The sequence below is a fragment of the Somniosus microcephalus genome, chromosome 11 (assembly GCF_052327205.1).
Source record: "Somniosus microcephalus isolate GS21.2 chromosome 11, FLI_Smic_1.0, whole genome shotgun sequence".
Classification (NCBI taxonomy): Eukaryota; Metazoa; Chordata; class Chondrichthyes; order Squaliformes; family Somniosidae; genus Somniosus; species Somniosus microcephalus.
In genome coordinates, this window is record NC_140997.1 from 109,938,865 (window position 1) to 109,966,223 (window position 27,359).

The 27,359-nt window shown below is 52.9% G+C and overlaps 1 protein-coding gene across 1 annotated transcript in view; it reads right to left on the bottom strand.

The window, feature by feature from the left end:
• The window catches only part of nckipsd (NCK interacting protein with SH3 domain), a 282,238-nt gene that overhangs the window by 37,725 nt on the left and 217,154 nt on the right, over positions 1-27,359 (bottom strand). The window contains exons 5-6 of the mRNA XM_085999969.1: positions 26,587-26,611; positions 18,419-18,527 (exon numbers count right to left, since the gene is read on the bottom strand). Coding sequence (XP_085856095.1) covers positions 18,419-18,527; positions 26,587-26,611 — 134 coding nt within the window. The remainder of the gene's footprint in view (positions 1-18,418; positions 18,528-26,586; positions 26,612-27,359) is intronic.

Consider the following 27,359-nt stretch of genomic DNA (forward strand, 5'->3'; position numbering starts at 1 on the left):
GTTACTGTGAGACACTTATCAGGTTACAAGTATTAAAATGCAAATATCGCACTGGTGTAGTGGGCAGGGGATGCTAGGAGGGAAAGGGGAAGCCTGTTGTAAGTACTCAAGGCCAGCAATTTATCACCAATGTAAAATTTAGCAGAAAACAGACTACTTGATCCAATGGGTCATCTTCATTCTTCATTCCAAGGTACCCTCCACATATCTCTGATCTGGGCTCCAAAGATTATGGGTTAGATGAGGAGGGCAAAGGTAACAGAAATGACACTTCTTTAAATGTTGCAATATGATGATGTTGTGGCGGAGCCACTAAGGGACTCCGATCAATTGTATATAATTCCCTTTAACAATATGTTAGCTACAGCCTGAGTCTGTATCTTTGTTTTCATTGATTACATGTACAGAGCGCGATCACTTTAATAGACATTCTATTAAACTAGACATTCCTACATTGGTGACCCCGACTTTTGCGAACGGTTTTCGCAGAAGTTACTGAACATGGAAATGAATGCCATTGCTTTGAAGCTACCGCAGTTCTGGGAGCAACAGCCAGCTGCGTGGTTCATCCAGGCTGAAGCCCAGTTCACAATCAGGAACATCGTTGCGGATCAGACCCGTTACTATTACGTGGTCTCCGCCCTCAACAGCGCCACAGCCTCGCGGATCATCAGCCTGCTTGGTAATCCACCAGAAGATCGCAAGTATGAAACGATAAAGGCGCGGTTGTTACAGGTCTTCGGGCTGACGAAGTCGGTGCGCGCCCGCTGGCTGCTCGCTATACCCGGCCTCGGGGACTCCAAGCCGTCCGAGCTCATGAGCCAAATGCTCACGCTCCTGGGCTCCGAACGCTTCCTCTTCAGGGAGCTATTCCTCAGCCAGCTACCAGAGTAAGTTCAGGCTGCCCTAGCCAGGTCGGAAGTCACAGACTGCGCAGAGCTGGCTGCCGAAGCGGACAAGATTTTCGTGGTGACACAGCAATACTGCGCTGCCACGAGGCGCCCATCCCCCACAGACGCTGCTCCAGCCCCTCAACCTGTGGGGTTGTGCTTCTACCACGCCCGTTTTGGCGCGAAAGCAAGATGCTGCCGCCCTCCCTGCAGCTTTTCGCTCAAAAAAAAAAACCCAACAGCAACCCTGTCGAAAGAGGACTGGTTATAACAAGCGCCCCGTGGCTGCGATGGCAATCAGTAATTTGGGAAAACTCTTCATCACCGACTCCCTATCTGGTTGACGTTTCCTCTGCGACACCGGGGCGCAGTGTAGCATCCTACCCGCGTCAAATCTTGATATACAAGACGGGGGGCACGGCCTCTCCCTCGAGGCGGCGCCATTCGGACATTCGGAAGACGGCGGGTCCAGGTGTGCTTCGGCGGCCAGCGGTTTTACTGGGATTTCATCACGGCCAAAGTCTCTCAAGCCATCCTCAGGGCGGATTTTTTGTGCACCAACGGCCTCCTGGTGAATGTAAGGCTGGTTGGTCAATGCAGCCACTTTTCACTCCATCCCGTGCCACTGCGGTAACGCCGTGTTGCGCACTGTCTCCTGTGCGTTCCCACCTCCGGATGACTTCACTCGCCTCCTCGGAGATTTCCCAGAACTGACCAGACCCACTTTCTCTTCCACGGCCACGAAACATGGTGTCGAACATCACATCACCACTACTGGCTCCCTGGTCTATGCACGGGCCCGGCGCCTCGAACCTGGCAAGCTCACGGCTGCGAAAGCGGAGTTCGACACGATGGAGCGGCTAGGGATTATTCGCCGGTCGAATAGTCCCTGGTCTTCGCCTCTCCACATTGTTCCGAAACCTGGCGGTGGATAGCGGCCTTGCGGTGACTACTGATGCCTGAACGACGCCACTACTCCTGATTGGTACCCGATCCCTCATATTCAGGATTTCTCTGCCAATTTGGCGGGAAATACCATTTTTTTCCCAAAAGTCGACCTTGTCCGTGGCTACCACCAGGTCCCCGTGCACCCCCAAGACGTCCCGAAAACTGTAGTCATCACCCCATTCAGGCTGTTTGAATTTCTGCGGATGCCGTTTGGATTGAAGAACGCTGCACAGGCTTTCCAGCGCTTGATGGACTCCGTGCTTCGGGACCTCGTTTCTATTTGTCTACCTCGACGACATCCTCATTGCCAGCCCTAATAAAGGAGCACATCTGCCATTTACGCACCCTCTTTTGACGCCTCAGTCAACACGGCTTGATCATCAACCCAGCCAAGTGCCAGTTCGGCCTGCAGCAGATTGATTTCTTAGGCCATCGCATCACATCGGACGGCGCAATTCCCCTGCAAACGAAGGTGGAGGCAGTTACTTCTTTCCCGCACCCGCAGACTGTCAAGGCCCTGCAGGAGTTCCTCGGGATAGTAAATTTTATCACCGGTTCGTCCCTAATGCAGCTCTGCTCATGCAGCCGCTGTACGAGGCCCTCAAGGGCAAGTCCGGCAAGGATCTGATTAGCTGGACGGTCGACATGGACTGGGCGTTCGTCGACACAAAAGGCGCCTTAGCCAATGCAACCAGGCTGGCGCACCTGCTGCCAGGTGCCACCATCGCCCTTACCACCGATGTGTCAGACTATGCCATCGGCGCAGTGCAGGAACAGTGGGTGAATGAGACGTGGCAACCGCTGGCGTTTTTCAGCCGTCAACTACGGCGAAACGAACGGAAGTACAGCACGTTCGACCGGGAGTTGCTGGCCCTTTTTCTGGCCATCCGCCATTTCCGGTTCTTGCTAGAGGGCCGTCCGTTCACGGCTTTTGTGGACCATAAGCCACTAACGTTCGCTATGGCCAAGACCGCCGAACGAACCGTGGTCAGCTCGGCAACAACGTCAGTTGACAATTATTTCAGAATTCACCACTGACATTCAGCATGTGTCCAGTAAAGACAACTTGGTGGCAGATTGCCTCTCCCGCGCAACCGTTCATGCAGTCCAGCTCGGCATCGACTATGCCCTCATGGCTGCGGAGCAAGCCTCGGATCCGGAAGTCCAATCTTACAGAACCAACCCTACATGTAGAAGCCTACATTTCATTGTACTGCACTTGTGCACTAACAATGACAATAAAAGTTGATTTGATTTGATTTTGATTTTTGATTTCTAGCCTCCAAGCGGCCGACGTCAAATTCCATGCCGCGGGCACTATGCTACGCTGCGACGTCTCCGTAGGAGATCCTCGCTCTATCGTGCTGGTCGCCTGGCACCGAAAAGTTTTTGACGCCATACACGGGTTGTCGCACCCTGGCATGAAGGCCTCGCAATGGCTGATGTCATCCAAATTCGTGTGGCGGGGCATGCACATGGATGTCCGCGACTGGGCCAACACCTGCGTGGTCTGCCAAAAGGCCAAGGTGCAGCGTCACGTCAAGGCTCCATTGGCCACTTTCGCTGTTCCGGAACGTAGGTTTGATCATGTGCATGTGGACCTGGTGGGGCCACTTCCGCCTTCGCACGGGTTTACTCATCATCTTACAATGGTGGACCACACCACTAGATGGCCTGAGGTGGTTCCTTTGTCATCCACCACTTCCGCAGACGTCGCCAGGGCATTCATCTCCGCTTGGGTCGCCCGTTTCGGGGTACCGGCGGACATCTCGTCTGATCGTGGGCCGCAGTTTTCTTCTGAGCTCTGGAACGCTGTGGCTCAGGGGCTCGGCGTCAAGCTACATCGCACCACTGCCTACCATCCACAGGCGAATGGGCTGTGCGAGCGATTCCACAGGTCGCTCAAAGCCGCACTGTGAGCCAGCCTTCAAGGCGCGGGCTGGGTGGACAGGCTTCCATGGGTCCTTTTGGGTCTTCGTACGGCACCTAAAGAAGATCTTCAATCGTCCTCGGCGGAGCTCGTATTTGGCCAGCCGCTACGTGTACCAGGGGATTTCCTTCCGACTCCAACAGAGCCATGGTCCGCATCCCAGCAGCTCATCAGCCACCAGGAGGCAGCCAGAAGTTTCGCTCCAGTGCCTACGTCGCATCACGGCTTGCAGAGCTCCCACGTCCCAGCTGAGCTGAAGCACGCCGACTATGTGTTTATCCGCCACGACGCTCATCGGGATCCGCTCAAACCCCCTTACACTGGTCCTTTCTGCGTGATAGAGCCGGGAGACAAAACTTTTTCGGTCGATATCAGAGGTAAACCAGACCACATTTCGGTTGACCGGTTGAAGCCGGCACACTTGGACCTTGACCGCCCAGTCGAGATCGCACAACCGCCGAAACGTGGCCGACCGCCCACAATCGCCTTGCCAGATCAAACGCAACCGCCCGCCAGCTCGCCCGCCGTCCATCAGCTTCCACTTCAAGGCTACACAAGTCGATCTGACAGGCTTGTCAGGCCTCCTCGCCATTTTACTTTTGCTGTTAAAGACAATTCTGTGGGGGCGCATGTGACGGAGCCACTAAGGGACTCCGATCAATTGTATATAATTCCCTTTAATAATATGCTAGCTACAGCCTGAGTCTGTATCTTTGTTTTCACTGTTTACATGTACAGAGCGCGATCACTTTAATAGCGCAGGTAAACGCGATGACGTCACGCCGTTCATCACGTGATCCCCCACCGGCGGGAAAAACGTGACGACGTCATGACGTCAGCCACGGGACCGCCCAAGCAGTCCTCGTGGAGCCTCCGAACTGACTAGACCTATATTCGATGTTCTCCTGTAGTTATCCGTTAAACTCTGTTAGTTTTCATTAAACCTCGTTCATTTGATCGCCTGAGTGGACCTGTCTTTTGGATAGGAACTAGACATTCCTACAATGTCATGGCATTAAGGATGCCATCCATGTAACCCTTTCTTTTGCACACCAAATACAAGTGCAAATAACAGTGCCTGAACACAAGTTTTTTTTTTTTTTAACCTCAGTTGGTGGAAAGGACAGAAGAAAAGGCCTCCTTGAAAATCATTTGGATCTGAGGAGATAATAGGTATAGTTCCTGTTATATTGCAGATGCTCAAGACTCAAAGAATGAAGATAATCCTACCAGTTTATCTTTCTTCTTCATGCTGCTGGTTACCAAGACAGTGAGGATCTGAGAGGAAGGACAACCCTTGGACTTGGGGAAACAGCAGCTCCCAATACCGATCGAACCAAACTGCAGATTGTGCTTGGCAGCCAGCCAGCCCCAGACAGTTGTACTTTGTGAAATACTCCATTGATCTACTTTGCAGATGCTTTGCATTTAGATTCATTAGGAATGTGCCCAAGCAGTCACTAGTGACAAAGCTGGATCACTATCAGATGGAAGGCAGTAAAATTAATTCCAGCAACTGAATCTTGACATGATTTTCCCAACTGCCCGAGTGTCATTCTATAAAAAAAATGGCAAGACTTGAGTAAAAGAATTCTGCCTCCTTTTATTGGCCTCTTGTTCCCTGGGTAATGTGATATTGCATGGTGGTACATTCTTGGGCATGTCCTGGTCACTTCCATTATCATGTTCTTCTCTACGCTCCCCATGAGACTTTGACCTCTCCCTCCCCCACACATCTAGGTTAACTGTTGCCCAATATGTTCTTCCTTTGCATTAAATATAACTGAGTATGAATGTTAACAACTAGTAACCCCAGTACGGTTGCTGCCAGCATCACTGCTGCATTGTTCCAAGGGGTGCAGATTTCACCATTCCATTTAGCAAAGTAGGGATTATGCAAATTAAAAAGGGGACATGGTGAAAATAAGATAAAGTTGGATGTTGCCCAGAATGGGTTTTCAGCTTGCACACTCATCCAGTGCACCACTGCAATTGATCATTTGCTCAGTTATCACACTTCTGATGGCGGAGATTGATAGTGGGTGGGTTAGATTCATCCAGCATTTTGTGGTTAGGACGTTTCTGAACAATCTTCCAGCACGGTGGCATAGTGGTTAGCACTGTTGCCTCACAGCGCCAGGGACCCGGGTTCGAATCCGGCCTCGGGTGACTGTCTGTGTGGAGTTTGCACATTCTCCCCGTGTTTGCGTGGGTTTCCTCCGGGTGCTCCGGTTTCCTATGATAAATTGACCCTTAGTGTTAGGGGGATTAAATATGTGGGGTTACGGGGATAGGGTGGGATATGTGTTGGTGTAGGGGTTACGGGGATCGGGTGGGATATGTGTCGGTGCAGGCTCGATGGGCTGAAATGGCCTCTATCTGCATTGTGGGGTTTCTGTGATTCTGTGATTCTCAGGTAGATGCCAGTGTCATAGCTAGACTGGAACAGCTTGGCTAAGGGAGCAGCTGGTTCTGGCGCATAGCTCTTCAGCACTACAGCTGGGATGTTGTCAGGGCCTATAGCCTTTGCTGTGTCCAATGCACTTAGCCATTTCTTAATGCTGTGAGGAGGAACTGAATTGGCTAGACACTGATATCTGTGATGGTGGGTACCTCAGGAGGAGACCAAGTAGGATCATCTACTCGACACTATTAGCTAAAGGCACTTGCAAACACTTCAGCCTTGTCTCTTGCACTCAGGTGCTGGCTTCCACTATGTTTGAGGATGGGAATGTTCACAGATCCTCCTCCTCCTGTTAGTTGCCTGGCTGTCCTCCACCATCCTTGATTGGATGTGGTAGGTCTACAGAGCTTTGCTCTGATCCGTTGATTCAGGGACTGCTTAGCTCTTTCTATATATAGCCTGCTGCTTCAGCTGTTTAGCCTGCAGGTAGCCCTGTGTAGCAGCTTCACAAAGTTTGTATTTCATTCTAAGGTATGCCTGGTACTGCTCCTGCCAGACACTCCGCATTGAATCAGGATTAATCTCCTGACGTCATGGTGATGGAGAAGTGAATGATGTGCTGGGCCATGATGTTAAAGATTCTGCCCACAGCACCTCATGGATGCCCAGTTTTGGGCTGTTAGATCTGTCCTTAGTCCCACTTAGCACAGAGGTAGTGTCACACTATACGATGGAAGGTGTCTTCACTATGGAGACAACACTATGTCTTCATAAGGCCTGTGATAAATCCATTAAGTGGAACAAGGACTCAAAGAGGCAATATCGTAGAATTAACACGAGTACTTTATTAACAACCGGGAAACACGTTTACAGACAGCCTGCATCTGCATCCTGGCATTCCACCTTGTGCTGACCTATGCAGGAAGCAAACCTCTGACCTTAGTAGCAGCATTGGCTACAACACCACCTGGTGGATAACCTTAATCATAACATCCCAGATTACTATATCCCGCCCGCCTTAAGATTTCAGTATGAATTTCTTAACAACCATTCCCGAGGGTCACATAAGGAGTCTCCATTCATCATGTTCCATACTTGACGAATCTAACAGTTCAGTATCAATCTCTCTGGTGGCTTGCGAGTCCTTTGTGAACGTCTAACAGTAAAGTCCCTGCTTGTTTGTGGTGAAGCCACCAGCTGCTCCTGAGCAGTGCTCAGAGTATCTGACTCTGCAACAATGGTTTCCTCTTGATGGATAGGTTCCTGTGGAATTATCTCTGTCCCTGGTGGTGGCACCACAGATGCACTTGGATAACTGGGGGCAACCATGTCTTCAGTCATTGCATCTGGAACCTTCATTTCAATTTCCCCTTGTCTGGGAAGTATCTGATCTACATGTCTGCATACTACCCTACCATCTCCCAACATGACCTTGTATGATACTGGACCTGTCATTGAGTCTATGAAGCCAGGAATCCACTTTGGTCCATAACTGAAATTCCTGGTAAGGATCGCATCTCCTGCTCCAAAACTTCGGCTCTTTGTTCTTTTGTCATGGTTCTCTTTTTGTTTGTTTTGTCTGTTTTCCATTTTCCTTTTTAGGTCTGGGTGGACAAGGTCAAGAGTGGAGCGTAGTCTACGACCTAATAACATCTCAGCAGGAGAGAGTCCTGTGGTGGATTGAGGCGTTATTCTGTAGCTGAACAGAACCCGTGACACTTCGGCTGCTAAACTCCCTTCTGCACTTTTTTTCATCATCTCCTTAAATGTTTGTACGGCTCTCTCCGCAAGTCCATTCGAGGACGGATGATATGGAGCCGAGGTCACCTGCACTATGCCATTTTTTCTCAAGAACTCTTTTGTCTCTGTACTCACAAAACAAGTGGCATTGTCACTCACCACGATCTCTGGTAGCCCTCGATTACTGAAGCTCCGACGCAGGCAGTCTATAGTAGTAGTGGCGGAAGCAGAATTTACAGGATAAACATCCATCCATTTGGAATGTGCATCAATGATTATGAGGAACATCTTCCCCATGAATGGACCCGCATAATCTAAGTGCAATCTTCTCCATGGTTTATCCGGCCACTCCCAGGGGTGGAGAGGAGCCGCTGCTGGTGCCTTCCGGTGTTCCTGACAAGTGCTGCATGTCTTGACTAGATTTTCTATCTCATCTAGCTTTGGCCACCACAAGTAACTCCTAGCCAAGGCTTTCATACACGAGACCCCAGGATGACACTGATGTAGTTGCTCTAGGATAGACTGTCGTGCTGGCCGTGGAATAATCACTTGTGCTCCCCGCAACACGCGACCATCCTGCACACTCAGCTCTGTTTTCCTGACACTGTAGGGTGTGAAGTCAGCCCCTTCCGGATGCTGTGGCCATCCCCTCACCACATATTCTCGAACTCTAGACAGTACTGGATCTTTACCTGTCCATGTTCTTACTTGCTCTGCAGTCACAAGTGCCGTGTCAGTGTCCTCCAACATCAAAACTCTGTCCTCTGGAGCTGCACGGATAGGTGTGCCTGGCAGTGGAAGAAGGCTCAAGGCATCTGCGTTCCCATGGTACTTGCCCGCCTTGTAGACGATGACATACTCATGTGCCCTCAACGTCACTGCCCGTCTCTGGATCCGGGGTGACACCATCTGTGGAACTGCTTTCATTTCGTTGAAAAGAGAGAGGAGGTTTATGATCGGTGCATATGGTGAACTTCCTGCCATATATGTACTTGTGGAACCTCTGTAACCCAAACATTACTGCTAACCCCCTCTTTGTCTAACTGGGAATAGTTTTTTCCGCTGGTGTTAGAGTTCGGGACACAAACCCTATTGGTCTTTCAGTTCCATCTTCCATGCTGTGTGAAAGAACTGCCCCCACCCCATAAGGTGAAGCGTCACAAGAGAGAATGATGTCTTTCTCTGCATTGTAGTGAACCAGCACATCAGACGACAGCATCAGTTTCTTGGACTGTTCAAATGAAACCCACTGCTCCTCTCCCCACTGCCGCTGTGTCTCCTTGCGCAGTAGTTTGTGAAGAGGTGCTAACACAGTTGACAAGTTTGGTAAAAACCTGTTATAATAGTTCAGCAGTCCCAGGTAAGCTTTTAACTCAGCCACATTTGTAGGAGCAGGGACGTCCTGCAGTGCTTGTACCTTCTCCTTGAGTGGATGGAGCCCGGTGGTGTCCACTCTGTGTCCCAGGAGCACTGCCTCATTCCCCAGGAAATTGCACTTACTCCTCTTGAGCCGGAACCCTGCCCTCTCCAATCTCTGTAGTACCTCTCCGAGTGCTCAGATGCTCCTGGTCGGTTCTTCCCGTCACCAGAATGTCATCCAGATAGATGGAAACATGTGGAATCCCTTGCAGTACACCTTCGATTGTCCTCTGGAAGATAGCTGGACTAGATGAGACACCAAACTGTAAGCGGTTATATGTAAACAAGCCCTTGTGCGTATTTATGGTGACATACTTCTTTGCTTCGTCATCCAGTGTAATCTGCAAGTAGGCATGACTCATATCCAACTTTGTGAATTTCTTTCCTCCAGCCAGGTTTGCAAAGAGATCCTCTGTTTTGGGAATAGGATACTGCTCTAGTTTGGACACCCGATTGAGAGTCAATTTATAGTCTCCACAGAGTCTTACCGAATTGTCCAGTTTTAACACAGGTACTATGGGAGCTGCCCATTCCAAACATTTCACTGGCTCCAGTATGTTCTCTCTCAATAGACGGTCAAGCTCAGCCTCTACCTTTGGCTTCATGGCATAAGGCACAGGTCGTTGTTTAAAAAACCTTGGCGGTGCCTCCTTGTCTACATAAATCTTAGCTGGGGGGCCATTAAATGTGCCAAGTTCCTCCTTGAACACACTCTCATGTTCATGCAACACTTCTTGCAAAGTCAACTGTTTGCCCGCATCTATTTGATGTACTGCTCCCCAGTCTAATTTAAGTTCTTTTATCCAGCCCCGACCGAACAGGTTTGGTCCGGTACCAGATACTATAACTACAGGTAGCTGTTCCACTGTGTCCCTGTGTTGCACAGTTACCTTAGCTGTACCTAATGTCGCTACTCATTCACCTGTATATGTTTTAAGATGCAGGGAGCAAGGCTTTAACTCTGGAACTCTTGCACGGTTCCACAATTTTGAGTACTCTGCTTTGTTCATTATGGTCATGCCGCACCCTGTATCCACTTCAAAGTTCACCTTAGAGTCATTTACTGTCAGTTGCAATGTGATAGGAGCCACTTTTGGAATGTTCTCTAACATGCTATACATTATGAACATGTCCTCTTCTTCTTCCTCAGCTTCCCCGCTGATGTGGTGTGCTCCATGTTTTTTTCTTCTCCTCCTTTTGGTTTGGATTCCTCCACAGGTGATTTCGCCCTGCAAGCTCGTTTTATGTGTCCTTGTTTCCCACACTTGTAGCACTTTTCCTCCAGAAACCGGCATTCACTCGCCAGGTGATCGCCCTTGCATCTATAACATGCCTTCACATGCTCACGTTGTGGTTTCTGATGCATGTTCAACTTGTGCACAACAACCTGACCTGCAACTTGCGTAGCATTAGCCCTGTCTGAACCCTGTATTTCTTTTACATCTCGGTTCGCTGTCTCTATGGCTTGAGCAAGTTCCAATGCTTTTTCATAAGTAAGCCCAGTCTCGGATAATAATCTACGCTGCATTCGGTTGTCCATAATTCCGCAAACTAGCCTATCTCGCAGCATTTCCTTCAGGTTTTTCCCCATAATTGCAATCTTGTGCTAATTTACGCAACACCGCTACATAGTCCATTACGCTCTCTTCCTCTTTCCTGTTCCTTGAATTAAACTTGAACCGCTGCACAATCTCACTAGGCTTAGGGTTGAAATGTTCTTTTAGCAAAGCCACTAATTCAACAAATGATTTGTCTCCAGGCTTTTCAGGACTGAGCAGATTTTAGATCAAACTGTAGGTTTGGCTTCCCACTGAACTAAGCAGAATGGCTTTCCTTTTTCCAGCATCATTTATTTCATTTGCTTCGAAAAAGTAACCCAACACTTCACAGTATTCTTCCCAGGTTTGTGCTCGAATATCAAAAGCGGAAACCGTTCCTACCGTGGCAGCCATGCTCTCTTCCAGCTTGTAGCTAACTTTAGCTCGTGATTTTGTTGTTTAAACGTCCCAGCAGACTTTTCTTCTTTATGCAGGGTCCTTAAGTTGCCTCGTCGCCAAATGTGATAAATCCATTAAGTGGAACAAGGACTCAAAGAGGCGATATCGTAGAATTAACACAAGTACTTTATTAACAACTGGGAAACACGTTTACAGACAGCCTGCATCAGCATCCTGGCATTTCACCTTGTGCTGACCTATACAGGAAGCAAACCTCTGACCTTAGTAGCAGCTTTGGCTACAGCACCACCTGGTGGATAACCTTAATCATAACATCCCAGATTACTATAGGCCTGTGCTGTGGTCACTTTTACCAAAGCTGTTATGGACAGATGTGTCTGCGACAGTGACAGGTAGGTTGGTGAGGACAAGGTCAAGTAGGTTACTTGCTTGTGTTAGTTCCTTCACCAAGTGGTACTGCCCCAGTCAGGCAATTATGTCCTTCAGTACTCGACCAGTCAGTGGTGGTATTACTGAGTCACTCTTAATGATGCACGTTGAAACTCCCCCACCTAGCATATATTCTGTGCCCTTGCTTCCCTCAGTCCTGAGTGGGCACATAGATGGCAGAAGCAGGTCAATGCAGAGAAATGGGAGGCAGTGTATTTTTGGGAAAAAGAACAATGGTCAGAAGTAAACCCTAAACAAGGATCTTGAGTGGAGAACTGAGATATGGGAGTGAAGATACAGTGATCCTTAAAGGTGGGGGTGCAGGTAGACAGGAACATTAAAAAAGGTAAATGAGATTTTGGATTTTATACATGGGCATTGAAAACAGCAGCAAGGAAGTGATGAGTTTGTACAAAGCATGGGGAGGCTACAGTTGGAGTATTGTGTGCAATTCTGGACATCCCATTATAGAGACAGGATTCAATGAATGTTCATGAGAATAACATCAGGAACATTAGGTTATACTGTTGAAAAATTGCTGAAAATGTGGGCTTTTTTGCTGAAACAGAGAAAGTTAAGGGGGATCTAATAGATTTTTTCAAAATTATGCGAGGTTTAGAGATGTTAAGAGATGGATTGTTTCCACTGATTGGAGAAATGGTAACAAGGGAGCATGGATTGAGAATTATCACCAGAAAAAGGAGGGGGAGTGAGAAGAAATTTGTTCACAAACAAGGAAGAGGATACTAAATCAGAGACCATAACATTAGTGTAGATAGCTTCAGTTGAAGAGCTAGGGCTGGCACAGCTTGATGGGTTGAATGGCCTCTTTCTGTGCTGTAATTTCTATGAATCTCTGACAGAGGTGATACCAAAGAGCTCCTTCCCTCCCAAACAGCAGCAACACAACAGCCACATCACCTGCTTCACAGGTGAGGAATATGGAGGAGGCTGATGTGTTGTCACCAGGGGACTGCTCCAAGGGATTCACGAACGCGAGGTGATGGCTCAGCCAGTCTCCAGCAGTACAATCCTAGAACACTTACTGCACAGAAGGAGGCCATTCGGCCCATCCAGCCCATGCCAGCTCTCTGCAAGAGCACTTCAGCCAGTCCCACTACCCCGCCCTTTCCCCACAGCCCTGCAAATATTTTTCTTTCAGGTACTTATCCAATTCCCTTTTGAAAGCCATGATTGAGTCTGCCTCCACCCCCTCTCAGGCAGTGCATTCCAGATCCTAACCACTCTCTGCGTAAAAAAGTTTTTCCTCATGTCGCCTTTGGTTCTTCTGTCAATCACCTTAAATCTGTGTCCTCTGGTTCTTGACCCTTCCGCCATTGGGAACAGTTTCCCTCTATCTACTTTGTCTAGACCACTCATGATTTTGAACACCTCTGTCAAATCTCCTCTCAACCTTCTCTGCTCTAAGGAGAACAACCCCAGCATCTCCCGCCTATCCACGTAACTGAAGTCACTCATCCCTGGAATCCTTCCTAAAGTGTGGTGGCCAGAATTGGACACAATACTCCAGTTGAGGCTGAACCAGTGTTTTATAAAGGTTCATCATAACTTCCTTGCTTCAGTCACTGAAGGTAAGCATGCAGGTGTAGCAGGCGGTTAAGAAGGCAAATGGTATGTTGGCCTTCATAGCGAGAGGATTCGAGTACAGGAGCAAGGATGTCTTGCTGCAGTTGTACAGGGCCTTGGTGAGACCACACCTTGAGTATTGTGCACAGTTTTGGTCACCTTATCTGAGGAAGGATGTTCTTGCCATGGAGATAGTGCAGCGAAGATTCACCAGGCTGATACCTGGGATGGCAGGAATGACGTATGAGGAGAGATTGGGTCGAATGGGCTTATATTCGCTAGAGTTTAGAAGAATGAGAGGGGATCTCATTGAAATGTATAAAATTCTAACAGGACTAGACAGACTAGATGCAGGAAGGATGTTCCTGATGGCGGGGGAGTCCAGAACCAGGGGTCACAGTCTAAGGATAAGGGGTAAGCCATTTAGGACTGAGATGAGGAGGAATTTCTTCACCCAGAGAGTGGTGAACCTGTGGAATTCTCTACCACAGAAGACAGTTGAGGACAATTAATTAAATATATTCAAGAAGGAGTTAGATATATTTCTTAATGCTAAAGGGATCAAGGGATATGGGGAGAAAGCAGGGACAGGGTACTGAATTTGGTTGATCAGCCATGATCTCATTAAATGGCGGAACAGGCTCGAGGGGCCGAATGGCCTACTCCTGCTCCTATCTTCTATATTTCTATGTACTCTATGCCTCTATTTATGAAGCCCAGGATCCCGTATGCTTTTTTAACCGCTTTCTCAACCTGCCCTCCCACCTTCAATGATTTGTGCACATATACCCCCAGATCTCTCTGCTCATGCACCCACTTTAGAAGTGTACCCTTTAGTTTATATTCTCTCCTTGTTCTTCCTACCAAAATGTATCACTTTGCACATTTCTGCGTTAAATTTCATCTGCCACGTGCCCGCCCATTCCACCAGCCTGTCTATGTCTTCTCGAAGTCTATCACTATCCTCCTCACTGTTCACTATACTACCTAGTTTTGTGTCATCTTCAAATTTTGAAATTGTGCCCTGTACACTCAAGCCCAAGTCATTAATATATATCAAGAAAAGCAGTCATCCTAGTACTGACCCCTGGGGAACACCACTGTGTACCTTCCTCAAGTCTGAAAAACAACCGTTCACCACTACACGCTGCTTCCCATCACTTAGCCAATTTCGTATCCATGCTGCCACGGTCCTTTATTCCATGGGCTTCAACTTTGCTGGCAAGCCTATTATGTGGCACTTTATCAAACGCCTTTTGGAAATCCATGTACACATCAACCCTCTCTGTTACCTTATCAAAAAACTCAATCAAGTTATTTAAACATCTATAAGGCACAGGTAAGGAGTGTGATGGAATACTCTCCACTTGCCTGGATGAGTGCAGCTCCAACAACACTCAAGAAGCTCGACACCATCCAGGGCAAAGCAGCCCTCTTGATTGGCACCCCATCCGCCACCTTAAACATGCACTCCCTCCACCACCGGCGTACCGTGGCTGCAGCGTGTACCATCAACAAGATGCACTGCAACAACTTGCCAAAGCTTCTTCGGCAGCACCTCCCAAACTCGTGACCTCTTCCACCTAGAAGGACAAGGGCAGCAGGTGCATGGGAACACCACCACTTCCAAATTCTACCTCCAAGTCACACACCATCCTGACTTAGAAGTATATTGCCGATCCTTCATCGTCGCTGGGTCAAAATCCTGGAACTCCCTACCTAATAGCACTGTAGGAGTACCTTCACCACATGGACTGCAGCGGTTCAAGGCAGCAGCTCACCACCACCTTCTCAAGGGCAATTAGGGATGGGCAATAAATGCTGGCCTTGCCAGCGACGTCCACATCCCATAAAAAAAAACATAATTTGCCTTTAACAAATCCGTGCTTGCTTTCCTTAATTAATCTACACTTGTCCAAGTGACTGTTAATTTTGTCCTGGATTATAGTTTCTAAAAGCTTCCCACTACCGAGGTTAAACTGACTGGCCTGTAGTTGCTGGGTTTATTCTTGCACCCTTTTTTGACCAAGGGTGTAACATTTGCAATTCTCCAGTCCTCTGGCACCACCCCCATATCCAAGGAGGATTGGAAGATTATGGCCAGTACCTCTGCAATTTCAACCTTTAATTCCCTCAGCATCCTAGGATGCATCCCATCTACATTAAGTACAGCCAGCCTTTCTCGTACCTCCTCTATCAATTTTTATCCCAGCCAGTATCTCAACTACCTCCTCTTTCACTATGACTTTGGCTGTATCTTCTTCCTTGGTAAAGACAGATGCAAAGTACTCATTTAGTACTTCAGCCATGTCCTCTGCCTCCATGTGTAGGTCTCCATTTTGGTCTTAACCGGCCCCACCCCTCCTCTTTATTACCCGTTTACTATTTATATGCCTTTAGATGACTTTTGGATTCCCCTTTATGTTAGCTGCCAATCTGTTCTCATACTCTCTCTTTGCCGCTCTTATTTCCTTTTTCACTTCCCCTCTGAACTTTCTATATTCAGCCTGGTTCTCACTTGTATTCTCAACCTGACATCTGTCATAAGCCTGCTTCATCTTACTCTCTATCTCTTTCATTATCCAGGGAGCTCTGACTTTGGTTGCCCTACCTTACCTGCTCGTGGGAATGTACCTCAACTGTACCTGAACCATCTCCTCTTTAAAGGCAGCCCTTTGTTTGTTTACAGTTGCCTGCCAATCTTTGATTCCAATTTACCCAGGCCAAATCCATTCTCAACCCACTGAAATTGGCCTCCCTCCGATTAAGTATTTTTACTCTGCTCCCTGTCCTTTTCCATAGCTAATCTAAACCTTATGATACTATGATCACTGTTTCCTAAATGTTCCCCTACTGACACTTGCTCCACTTGCCCCACCTCATTTCCCAGAACCAGATCCAGCAATGCCTCCTCCCTCGTTGGACCGGAAACATACTGATCAAGAAAGTTCTCCTGAACACCCTTCAGAAATTTATCCCTCTCTCTGCCCTTTACACGATTACTATCCCAGTCCTTATTAGGATAGTTGAAGTCCCCCATTATCACTACCCTAGAGTTCAGTGCCTGAGCTATTGCAATTTATGGTTTCTTCAAACGTACGGCAGGTGGCACAGTTTCCCTTGCCTGCCTTACTGGAGCTGGGACTTTAGCTGAGGCTTTGACATTCCCCTGGCAACACTCCATAGTGTCTCACCATTCTGTGGAATGTTTATTTTTAATCTCAGGATGTGGGCATCACTGGAATTCATTGTCTATCCCTAGTTGCCCTCGAGAAGGTGGCGATGGACCTTAACGAATGCACCAGTCCATCTCAAATCGAGAAGGCCATTTTGGACCATCGCCGAAGCCCTTCAGTGATCTCCCCTCAGCCTTGATGACCGACGGCGAAATGCTTGGAAGAACTGCGACACACCAAATGGATTCCTTATAGAGGACCCCACAGTACAACCTGAAGGATCAAACCTTCCTTGCAAACAGTGGCCAACCATCAACTACCTCAGAACCGGCCATAGTAGATGCTGCCATCTTCTCCATAGATGGAAGATTAAAGCATCCCCATCATACGACTGTGGAGCTCCAAATCAGACCCTAGAGCACGTCATTGAGCACTGCCCTCAGAGGAAATTCGCAGGCAGCCTACAAGATATCCACGCTGTTACACCGGAAGCTTTGGCCTGGATATCTGACTTAGATATTGGTATTTTTGCTACTATCATATGAAAGAAGATGATAAGTCTTAAAATAATAGATACAAAGAAATGATTAGAAAGGACAGAGAATAAACTTGCAGTGCATCATTTCACCATCCAGACAACACAACCAAACATTTAAACAGCTAACAGAATGCTGGGAACAACTTGCATTTATATAGTGCCTTCAACGTAGTAAAACATCCCAAGGCAGTGCACAGGAGTATTTTAAGACAAAATTTTTTACACCGATCCACATAAGGATAAACTAGGGCAGGTGACCAAAAGCTTGGTCAAAGAGGTAGGTTTTAAGGAGCGTCTTAAAGGAGGAAAGAGAGGTAGCGAGGTGGACAGGTTTAGGGAGGGAATTCCAGAGCTTAGGGCCTCGGCAACAGAAGGCACGGCCACCAAAGGTTGAGCGATTATAATCAGGGATGCTCAAGAGGGCAGAATTAGAGGAGCGCAGATATCTTGGGGGGTGGGGGGGGGGGGGGGTGTTGTGGGGCTGAAGGAGATTAGAGATAGGAAGAGGCGAGGCCATGGAGGGATTTGAAAACAAGGATGAGAATTTTGAAATCGAGGCGCTGCTTAACCGGGAGCCAATGTAGGTCAGCGAGCACAGGGGTGAAGGGCGAACTGGACTTGGTGCGAGTTAGGACACGGGCAGCCGAGTTTTGGATGACCTCAATCCAGAACACTGGAGTCTTAAGTTTACAGGGGCTCACGATGCACTGGGTGAACATCGGCTGGAGCACTGGTTAGCTTTGGTCAAGTCACCACGGAAAGATTACATACATGTGTTTCAGGGTTGCAGAGGGACCCAGCTGGCCACGGCAGTGTGCAGCTAATCCAAGAGCGTACCACATTCAATACAGAGTCTGCTGAGTGAGCTGATCACAGCAGGGATGGTGATAGGGACATTAAGACTAACCACAGAGACCCTGGCTGGACAGGAAGAAAACAAAGTCAGCCAAGTAACCACCGTTCTCAGCAAGCCAGTGCCCCCAGTGGACAATGTGGAAGTTGCGTGGCCTGTGCTGTCCCTATGGTTCTATCAGTTGCTGAGGCACACTTGCTGGGGTGATGCATGAAGATTGGCCACCTGCACAAAGTGCCAGAGCTGCTTGGCACCTATGAAACCATACCCTAGGGAACAGGCAGTGCCTCTGAAGAGGAGTGGGGAAGGAAAAAATACAGCACAAAAATGAACATAAAAATCTTACAGTACAATTATTCCACAAGTTTCAATTCCTTCATCTTGTAGGGGAACAGCTTTATTGGTCGATACATTGGAGAAGAAGCTAGTTATAGTGAGCTGTGTGACAAAAGCAAATAAAATCATTTAAAACAATTGCATGTTTGCGGATTGGGCTCACACTTCAGTACACAAAAGTGGCGGCATGCTCTGTAGGTTTATACATACCGTAATGATGATAGGGCAATGGTTCCCCCATGGAAAACACCATGGTGAGCAACAGTGCAGAGTAACACAACTTCTGGTGTTCTAGGGGAGAACAAAACACAATGAAATGCTGCAGTCAGTTCTGGACTAGCATCAGTTATTACACATTTGGAATTGAGTGCAGCTGAGTCTAATATATCCGAGCCATCAGCCAGCGATCCTGGGGTTTACACTGATCCTCACTGCCAACACTCCCATTCTGGCCCATGCTTGCCTTACCAAAACATGGGAACACTGTCAGTCTATTTCACTAATCCACATTTCCAAACTCAGTCCTACACTGACCATTCAAGGATCATCTCCATGAAACTGTTAACAAATTCTTAGTATTTACATTGTGTACACACAGTGCTTTATTCCAATACCAGCTGGAGTGCCCGGCGGTGCCGAGGGTTTTTTGAGGGCATGTTGTTGTTGGAAGAGAGAGAGAGCGCGAGACTGGGGGGGGGGGGGGAAGAGCGAGACTGGGGGGGGAAGAGCGAGACTGGGGGGGGAAGAGCGAGAATGGGGGGGAAGAGCGAGACTGGGGGGGGAAGAGCGAGACTGGGGGGGAAGAGCGAGACTGGGGGGGAAGAGCGAGACTGGGGGGGAAGAGCGAGACTGGGGGGGAAGAGCGAGACTGGGGGGGAAGAGCGAGACTGGGGGGGAAGAGCGAGACTGGGGGGGAAGAGCGAGACTGGGGGGGAAGAGCGAGACTGGGGGGGAAGAGCGAGACTGGGGGGGAAGAGCGAGACTGGGGGGGAAGAGCGAGACTGGGGGGGAAGAGCGAGACTGGGGGGGAAGAGCGAGACTGGGGGGGAAGAGCGAGACTGGGGGGGAAGAGCGAGACTGGGGGGGAAGAGCGAGACTGGGGGGGAAGAGCGAGACTGGGGGGGAAGAGCGAGACTGGGGGGGAAGAGCGAGACTGGGGGGGAAGAGCGAGACTGGGGGGGAAGAGCGAGACTGGGGGGGAAGAGCGAGACTGGGGGGGAAGAGCGAGACTGGGGGGGAAGAGCGAGACTGGGGGGGAAGAGCGAGACTGGGGGGGAAGAGCGAGACTGGGGGGGAAGAGCGAGACTGGGGGGGAAGAGCGAGACTGGGGGGGAAGAGCGAGACTGGGGGGGAAGAGCGAGACTGGGGGGGAAGAGCGAGACTGGGGGGGAAGAGCGAGACTGGGGGGGAAGAGCGAGACTGGGGGGGAAGAGCGAGACTGGGGGGGAAGAGCGAGACTGGGGGGGAAGAGCGAGACTGGGGGGGAAGAGCGAGACTGGGGGGGAAGAGCGAGACTGGGGGGGAAGAGCGAGACTGGGGGGGAAGAGCGAGACTGGGGGGGAAGAGCGAGACTGGGGGGGAAGAGCGAGACTGGGGGGGAAGAGCGAGACTGGGGGGGAAGAGCGAGACTGGGGGGGAAGAGCGAGACTGGGGGGGAAGAGCGAGACTGGGGGGGAAGAGCGAGACTGGGGGGGAAGAGCGAGACTGGGGGGGAAGAGCGAGACTGGGGGGGAAGAGCGAGACTGGGGGGGAAGAGCGAGACTGGGGGGGAAGAGCGAGACTGGGGGGGAAGAGCGAGACTGGGGGGGAAGAGCGAGACTGGGGGGGAAGAGCGAGACTGGGGGGGAAGAGCGAGACTGGGGGGGAAGAGCGAGACTGGGGGGGAAGAGCGAGACTGGGGGGGAAGAGCGAGACTGGGGGGGAAGAGCGAGACTGGGGGGGAAGAGCGAGACTGGGGGGGAAGAGCGAGACTGGGGGGGAAGAGCGAGACTGGGGGGGAAGAGCGAGACTGGGGGGGAAGAGCGAGACTGGGGGGGAAGAGCGAGACTGGGGGGGAAGAGCGAGACTGGGGGGGAAGAGCGAGACTGGGGGGGAAGAGCGAGACTGGGGGGGAAGAGCGAGACTGGGGGGGAAGAGCGAGACTGGGGGGGAAGAGCGAGACTGGGGGGGAAGAGCGAGACTGGGGGGGAAGAGCGAGACTGGGGGGGAAGAGCGAGACTGGGGGGGAAGAGCGAGACTGGGGGGGAAGAGCGAGACTGGGGGGGAAGAGCGAGACTGGGGGGGAAGAGCGAGACTGGGGGGGAAGAGCGAGACTGGGGGGGAAGAGCGAGACTGGGGGGGAAGAGCGAGACTGGGGGGGAAGAGCGAGACTGGGGGGGAAGAGCGAGACTGGGGGGGAAGAGCGAGACTGGGGGGGAAGAGCGAGACTGGGGGGGAAGAGCGAGACTGGGGGGGAAGAGCGAGACTGGGGGGGAAGAGCGAGACTGGGGGGGAAGAGCGAGACTGGGGGGGAAGAGCGAGACTGGGGGGGAAGAGCGAGACTGGGGGGGAAGAGCGAGACTGGGGGGGAAGAGCGAGACTGGGGGGGAAGAGCGAGACTGGGGGGGAAGAGCGAGACTGGGGGGGAAGAGCGAGACTGGGGGGGAAGAGCGAGACTGGGGGGGAAGAGCGAGACTGGGGGGGAAGAGCGAGACTGGGGGGGAAGAGCGAGACTGGGGGGGAAGAGCGAGACTGGGGGGGAAGAGCGAGACTGGGGGGGAAGAGCGAGACTGGGGGGGAAGAGCGAGACTGGGGGGGAAGAGCGAGACTGGGGGGGAAGAGCGAGACTGGGGGGGAAGAGCGAGACTGGGGGGGAAGAGCGAGACTGGGGGGGAAGAGCGAGACTGGGGGGGAAGAGCGAGACTGGGGGGGAAGAGCGAGACTGGGGGGGAAGAGCGAGACTGGGGGGGAAGAGCGAGACTGGGGGGGAAGAGCGAGACTGGGGGGGAAGAGCGAGACTGGGGGGGAAGAGCGAGACTGGGGGGGAAGAGCGAGACTGGGGGGGAAGAGCGAGACTGGGGGGGAAGAGCGAGACTGGGGGGGAAGAGCGAGACTGGGGGGGAAGAGCGAGACTGGGGGGGAAGAGCGAGACTGGGGGGGAAGAGCGAGACTGGGGGGGAAGAGCGAGACTGGGGGGGAAGAGCGAGACTGGGGGGGAAGAGCGAGACTGGGGGGGAAGAGCGAGACTGGGGGGGAAGAGCGAGACTGGGGGGGAAGAGCGAGACTGGGGGGGAAGAGCGAGACTGGGGGGGAAGAGCGAGAGAGCGAGACTGGGGGGGAAGAGCGAGACTGGGGGGGAAGAGCGAGACTGGGGGGGAAGAGCGAGACTGGGGGGGAAGAGCGAGACTGGGGGGGAAGAGCGAGACTGGGGGGGAAGAGCGAGACTGGGGGGGAAGAGCGAGACTGGGGGGGAAGAGCGAGACTGGGGGGGGGAAGAGCGAGACTGGGGGGGAAGAGCGAGACTGGGGGGGAAGAGCGAGACTGGGGGGGAAGAGCGAGACTGGGGGGGAAGAGCGAGACTGGGGGGGAAGAGCGAGACTGGGGGGGAAGAGCGAGACTGGGGGGGAAGAGCGAGACTGGGGGGAAGAGCGAGACTGGGGGGGAAGAGCGAGACTGGGGGGGGAAGAGCGAGACTGGGGGGGAAGAGCGAGACTGGGGGGGAAGAGCGAGACTGGGGGGGAAGAGCGAGACTGGGGGGAAGAGCGAGACTGGGGGGGAAGAGCGAGACTGGGGGGAAGAGCGAGACTGGGGGGAGAGCGGGGGGGAAGAGCGAGACTGGGGGGGAAGAGCGAGACTGGGGGGGAAGAGCGAGACTGGGGGGGAAGAGCGAGACTGGGGGGGAAGAGCGAGACTGGGGGGGAAGAGCGAGACTGGGGGGAAGAGCGAGACTGGGGGGGAAGAGCGAGACTGGGGGGGAAGAGCGAGACTGGGGGGGAAGAGCGAGACTGGGGGGGAAGAGCGAGACTGGGGGGGAAGAGCGAGACTGGGGGGGAAGAGCGAGACTGGGGGGGAAGAGCGAGACTGGGGGGGAAGAGCGAGACTGGGGGGAAGAGCGAGACTGGGGGGGAAGAGCGAGACTGGGGGGGAAGAGCGAGACTGGGGGGGAAGAGCGAGACTGGGGGGAAGAGCGAGACTGGGGGGGAAGAGCGAGACTGGGGGGGAAGAGCGAGACTGGGGGGAAGAGCGAGACTGGGGGGGAAGAGCGAGACTGGGGGGGAAGAGCGAGACTGGGGGGAAGAGCGAGACTGGGGGGGAAGAGCGAGACTGGGGGGGAAGAGCGAGACTGGGGGGGAAGAGCGAGACTGGGGGGGAAGAGCGAGACTGGGGGGGAAGAGCGAGACTGGGGGGGAAGAGCGAGACTGGGGGGGAAGAGCGAGACTGGGGGGGAAGAGCGAGACTGGGGGGGAAGAGCGAGACTGGGGGGAAGAGCGAGACTGGGGGAAGAGCGAGACTGGGGGGGAAGAGCGAGACTGGGGGGGAAGAGCGAGACTGGGGGGGAAGAGCGAGACTGGGGGGGAAGAGCGAGACTGGGGGGGAAGAGCGAGACTGGGGGGGAAGAGCGAGACTGGGGGGGAAGAGCGAGACTGGGGGGGAAGAGCGAGACTGGGGGGGAAGAGCGAGACTGGGGGGAAGAGCGAGACTGGGGGGGAAGAGCGAGACTGGGGGGGAAGAGCGAGACTGGGGGGGAAGAGCGAGACTGGGGGGGAAGAGCGAGACTGGGGGGGAAGAGCGAGACTGGGGGGGAAGAGCGAGACTGGGGGGAAGAGCGAGACTGGGGGAGAGCGGACTGGGGGGGAAGAGCGAGACTGGGGGGGAAGAGCGAGACTGGGGGGGGAAGAGCGAGACTGGGGGGAAGAGCGAGACTGGGGGGGAAGAGCGAGACTGGGGGGGAAGAGCGAGACTGGGGGGGAAGAGCGAGACTGGGGGGGAAGAGCGAGACTGGGGGGGAAGAGCGAGACTGGGGGGAAGAGCGAGACTGGGGGGAAGAGCGAGACTGGGGGGGAAGAGCGAGACTGGGGGGGAAGAGCGAGACTGGGGGGAAGAGCGAGACTGGGGGGGAAGAGCGAGACTGGGGGGGAAGAGCGAGACTGGGGGGGAAGAGCGAGACTGGGGGGGAAGAGCGAGACTGGGGGGAAGAGCGAGACTGGGGGGGAAGAGCGAGACTGGGGGGGAAGAGCGAGACTGGGGGGGAAGAGCGAGACTGGGGGGGAAGAGCGAGACTGGGGGGAAGAGCGAGACTGGGGGGAAGAGCGAGACTGGGGGGAAGAGCGAGACTGGGGGGAAGAGCGAGACTGGGGGGGAAGAGCGAGACTGGGGGGAAGAGCGAGACTGGGGGGGAAGAGCGAGACTGGGGGGGAAGAGCGAGACTGGGGGGGAAGAGCGAGACTGGGGGGGAAGAGCGAGACTGGGGGGGAAGAGCGAGACTGGGGGGAAGAGCGAGACTGGGGGGGAAGAGCGAGACTGGGGGGGAAGAGCGAGACTGGGGGGGAAGAGCGAGACTGGGGGGGAAGAGCGAGACTGGGGGGGAAGAGCGAGACTGGGGGGGAAGAGCGAGACTGGGGGGGAAGAGCGAGACTGGGGGGGAAGAGCGAGACTGGGGGGGAAGAGCGAGACTGGGGGGGAAGAGCGAGACTGGGGGGGAAGAGCGAGACTGGGGGGGAAGAGCGAGACTGGGGGGGAAGAGCGAGACTGGGGGGGAAGAGCGAGACTGGGGGGGAAGAGCGAGACTGGGGGGGAAGAGCGAGACTGGGGGGGAAGAGCGAGACTGGGGGGGAAGAGCGAGACTGGGGGGGAAGAGCGAGACTGGGGGGGAAGAGCGAGACTGGGGGGGAAGAGCGAGACTGGGGGGGAAGAGCGAGACTGGGGGGGAAGAGCGAGACTGGGGGGGAAGAGCGAGACTGGGGGGAAGAGCGAGACTGGGGGGAAGAGCGAGACTGGGGGGGAAGAGCGAGACTGGGGGGGAAGAGCGAGACTGGGGGGGAAGAGCGAGACTGGGGGGGAAGAGCGAGACTGGGGGGGAAGAGCGAGACTGGGGGGGAAGAGCGAGACTGGGGGGGAAGAGCGAGACTGGGGGGGAAGAGCGAGACTGGGGGGGAAGAGCGAGACTGGGGGGGGAAGAGCGAGACTGGGGGGGAAGAGCGAGACTGGGGGGGAAGAGCGAGACTGGGGGGGAAGAGCGAGACTGGGGGGGAAGAGCGAGACTGGGGGGGAAGAGCGAGACTGGGGGGGAAGAGCGAGACTGGGGGGGAAGAGCGAGACTGGGGGGGAAGAGCGAGACTGGGGGGAAGAGCGAGACTGGGGGGGGAAGAGCGAGACTGGGGGGGAAGAGCGAGACTGGGGGGGAAGAGCGAGACTGGGGGGGAAGAGCGAGACTGGGGGGGAAGAGCGAGACTGGGGGGGGAAGAGCGAGACTGGGGGGGAAGAGCGAGACTGGGGGGGAAGAGCGAGACTGGGGGGGAAGAGCGAGACTGGGGGGGAAGAGCGAGACTGGGGGGGAAGAGCGAGACTGGGGGGGAAGAGCGAGACTGGGGGGGAAGAGCGAGACTGGGGGGGAAGAGCGAGACTGGGGGGGAAGAGCGAGACTGGGGGGGAAGAGCGAGACTGGGGGGGAAGAGCGAGACTGGGGGGGAAGAGCGAGACTGGGGGGGAAGAGCGAGACTGGGGGGGAAGAGCGAGACTGGGGGGGAAGAGCGAGACTGGGGGGGAAGAGCGAGACTGGGGGGGAAGAGCGAGACTGGGGGGGAAGAGCGAGACTGGGGGGGAAGAGCGAGACTGGGGGGGAAGAGCGAGACTGGGGGGGAAGAGCGAGACTGGGTGGGGGGAAGAGCAGAGAGAGACACGCTGAAGATGGGCTGCTGAATTTTTTAGTGCTTTTAGTGTTTAAAGTGGGGAAAAAAGTTTCATTTCAAGTTTTAAAAGGTTTAAAAGTTAAATTTAATTTTAGTTAAGTTAGTTCAGTTTAGTTTAAGTTTAAGTTTAGGTTAGTTTAAGTTAAGTAAGGAAGGAAAAGACCGCCAAAAAGACCACCAAAGACAGGAGCCGACAGAAAAAAAGAGGAAAACAGCAGAAAGAAACAAGGACAAAAAGAAACAAAGCAAAGGGACAGAAGAAGGAAAGGAATAAACCCGGGGAAAAACCGGGAGAACGAGGCACCAAGGAGGAGCCCGAGCGGCGGCCGCAACACAGAGCCAGAAGCCCGGGAAAGGCCCGAGGAGCCAGGCCGAGACAGAGGCCCAGAGACCCCTGAGGAGGAGGAGAGCAGCCCGAAGGCACCGGTTCCAAGAAGCAGACCAACACAGTGAGTACAGGGCCCGGGGAGGGAGCCTGAAGCCAGGGAAAGGCCCGAGGAGCCAGGCCGAAACAGAGGCCCAGGGGGAGGGGAACAGCCCGAAGGCACCGGGAAACAGCGGCTCACAGACGCAGACCAGGACAGTGAGTACGGGGCCTGGGAAGGGTGAACCCGGGAGCCGAGGCCCAGGGACCACGGGGTCGGAGAGGGGGAGCAGACCGGAGGCACCGCGAAACAACCTGGAGAGCGAGCGAGTCCGGGGCCTGGGAAAGTCCGCGAGCCGGGAGAGGGAAACACCAAACCCGGGGCCCCAGAAAAGTTTACTCTAAGGTCAGCAATAATTTTTACTATTTCTGCTAAAAATGAGCGAGTCAGAGGAGCCGCAGCAGCTCCCATGGTGCACTGAGAGCAACCTCTTCCAGCTTCCCCCCAACATCAAAAAAAATGAAAAAAAATCGCTCAAGCAACAGCAGCTGAGAGCGAAGCCAGAAACTCTTTTTGCTGACTGGTACACCAATGGGAACATGAGTAATCTCATTTTTTACTCAGATCAGTCAGCGGCTTGGATCAAAGCAATAAACATACACTGGGATAGGGTTAAGCAGGAAAAAACCGCTAATGGGTCCAAACTGAAAATAAAGAAATCAGGGGACCCTGGTAGTGAAACCACAACGGTCAACATGTACAGAAACGGTACAATAATGATGCAAGGCAACCTCAAAGACTTTGAAATGGCCTTCCAGAAACTGAGAGAAATAATTGAGAAAGGAAAGACCAGCCCCAGGGTAACTACCAGGGAAAAAGCCACACACACTCCCCCCACCACTTACAGCTCACCAGGAGTAAATCAACCTGGCCAGGTGAGCAAGCCACACAGTTCGGACCAGGCACACACCCTGGGGCCCCACAACCCCATGGTACATTTGATCAGCCCCAGCGGAAATACCAGCGAGAAAGCCACACACTCTCCCCCTACAACCTCCAGCTCACCAAGAGAAAAGCAACCTAGCCAGGAAGTGAGTGAGCCCTCCAGCTCCGACCAGGCACACACCCTGAGGCCCCACAGCCCGGTAAACCTAAAGGAGAAATTTAACCAGCTGGAGACACAGCTGGTTAAACTTAGAGGAGTTCCTTAAACTGAAAACCGACCATGAAAACAGCATTTCAGCAATAAAACAGGGACAAAAACAAGAGAGTGAGAGACACAGGAGAGAGCTGAACTTACTTGGGAAGCAGGTGAAAGAGCTGCAGAAAGACAAAGAGAGCCACAAGGGAGAGATAGCGGCATTAGCCCAGCAGCCAGAGGCTAGAGATAAGACAATACAGAGCCCGACTGAGCAGCTGCACTCACACTGAACAACAGCAGCAGACCCACAATACAAGGGGAGCCACACATACCAACCAGCACACTGAAGCCCAGTCTGCCCCCACCACTTTGGAACCACAGCCGAGCCACTCACAAGGGGAACGCACACACCAGACACGACCACCACAGTCAAACATACAGCCTGAGAGTCCAGGCGAAAACCACCAGCCAGTAAACACCAACAAGGCTGACATCGTAATACTCATAGACTCAAATGGGAAATTCCTCTGAGAGAAAAAGCTCTTCCCTAGACGTAAAGTAGAAAAACTCTGGTGCCCAACAACAGACACAGCCCTAGAATGGCTGACCAAAACCCGATTAGGCTCCCCTCAACACATAATAATACACACCGGCACAAATGACCTAGGGGCCCAGCAGAAAAGGGTAGCAACATCGCTCGGATCAGTGATTGAGAAGGCAAGCGACACCTTCCCAAACACTAGAATCACTGTTTCCAC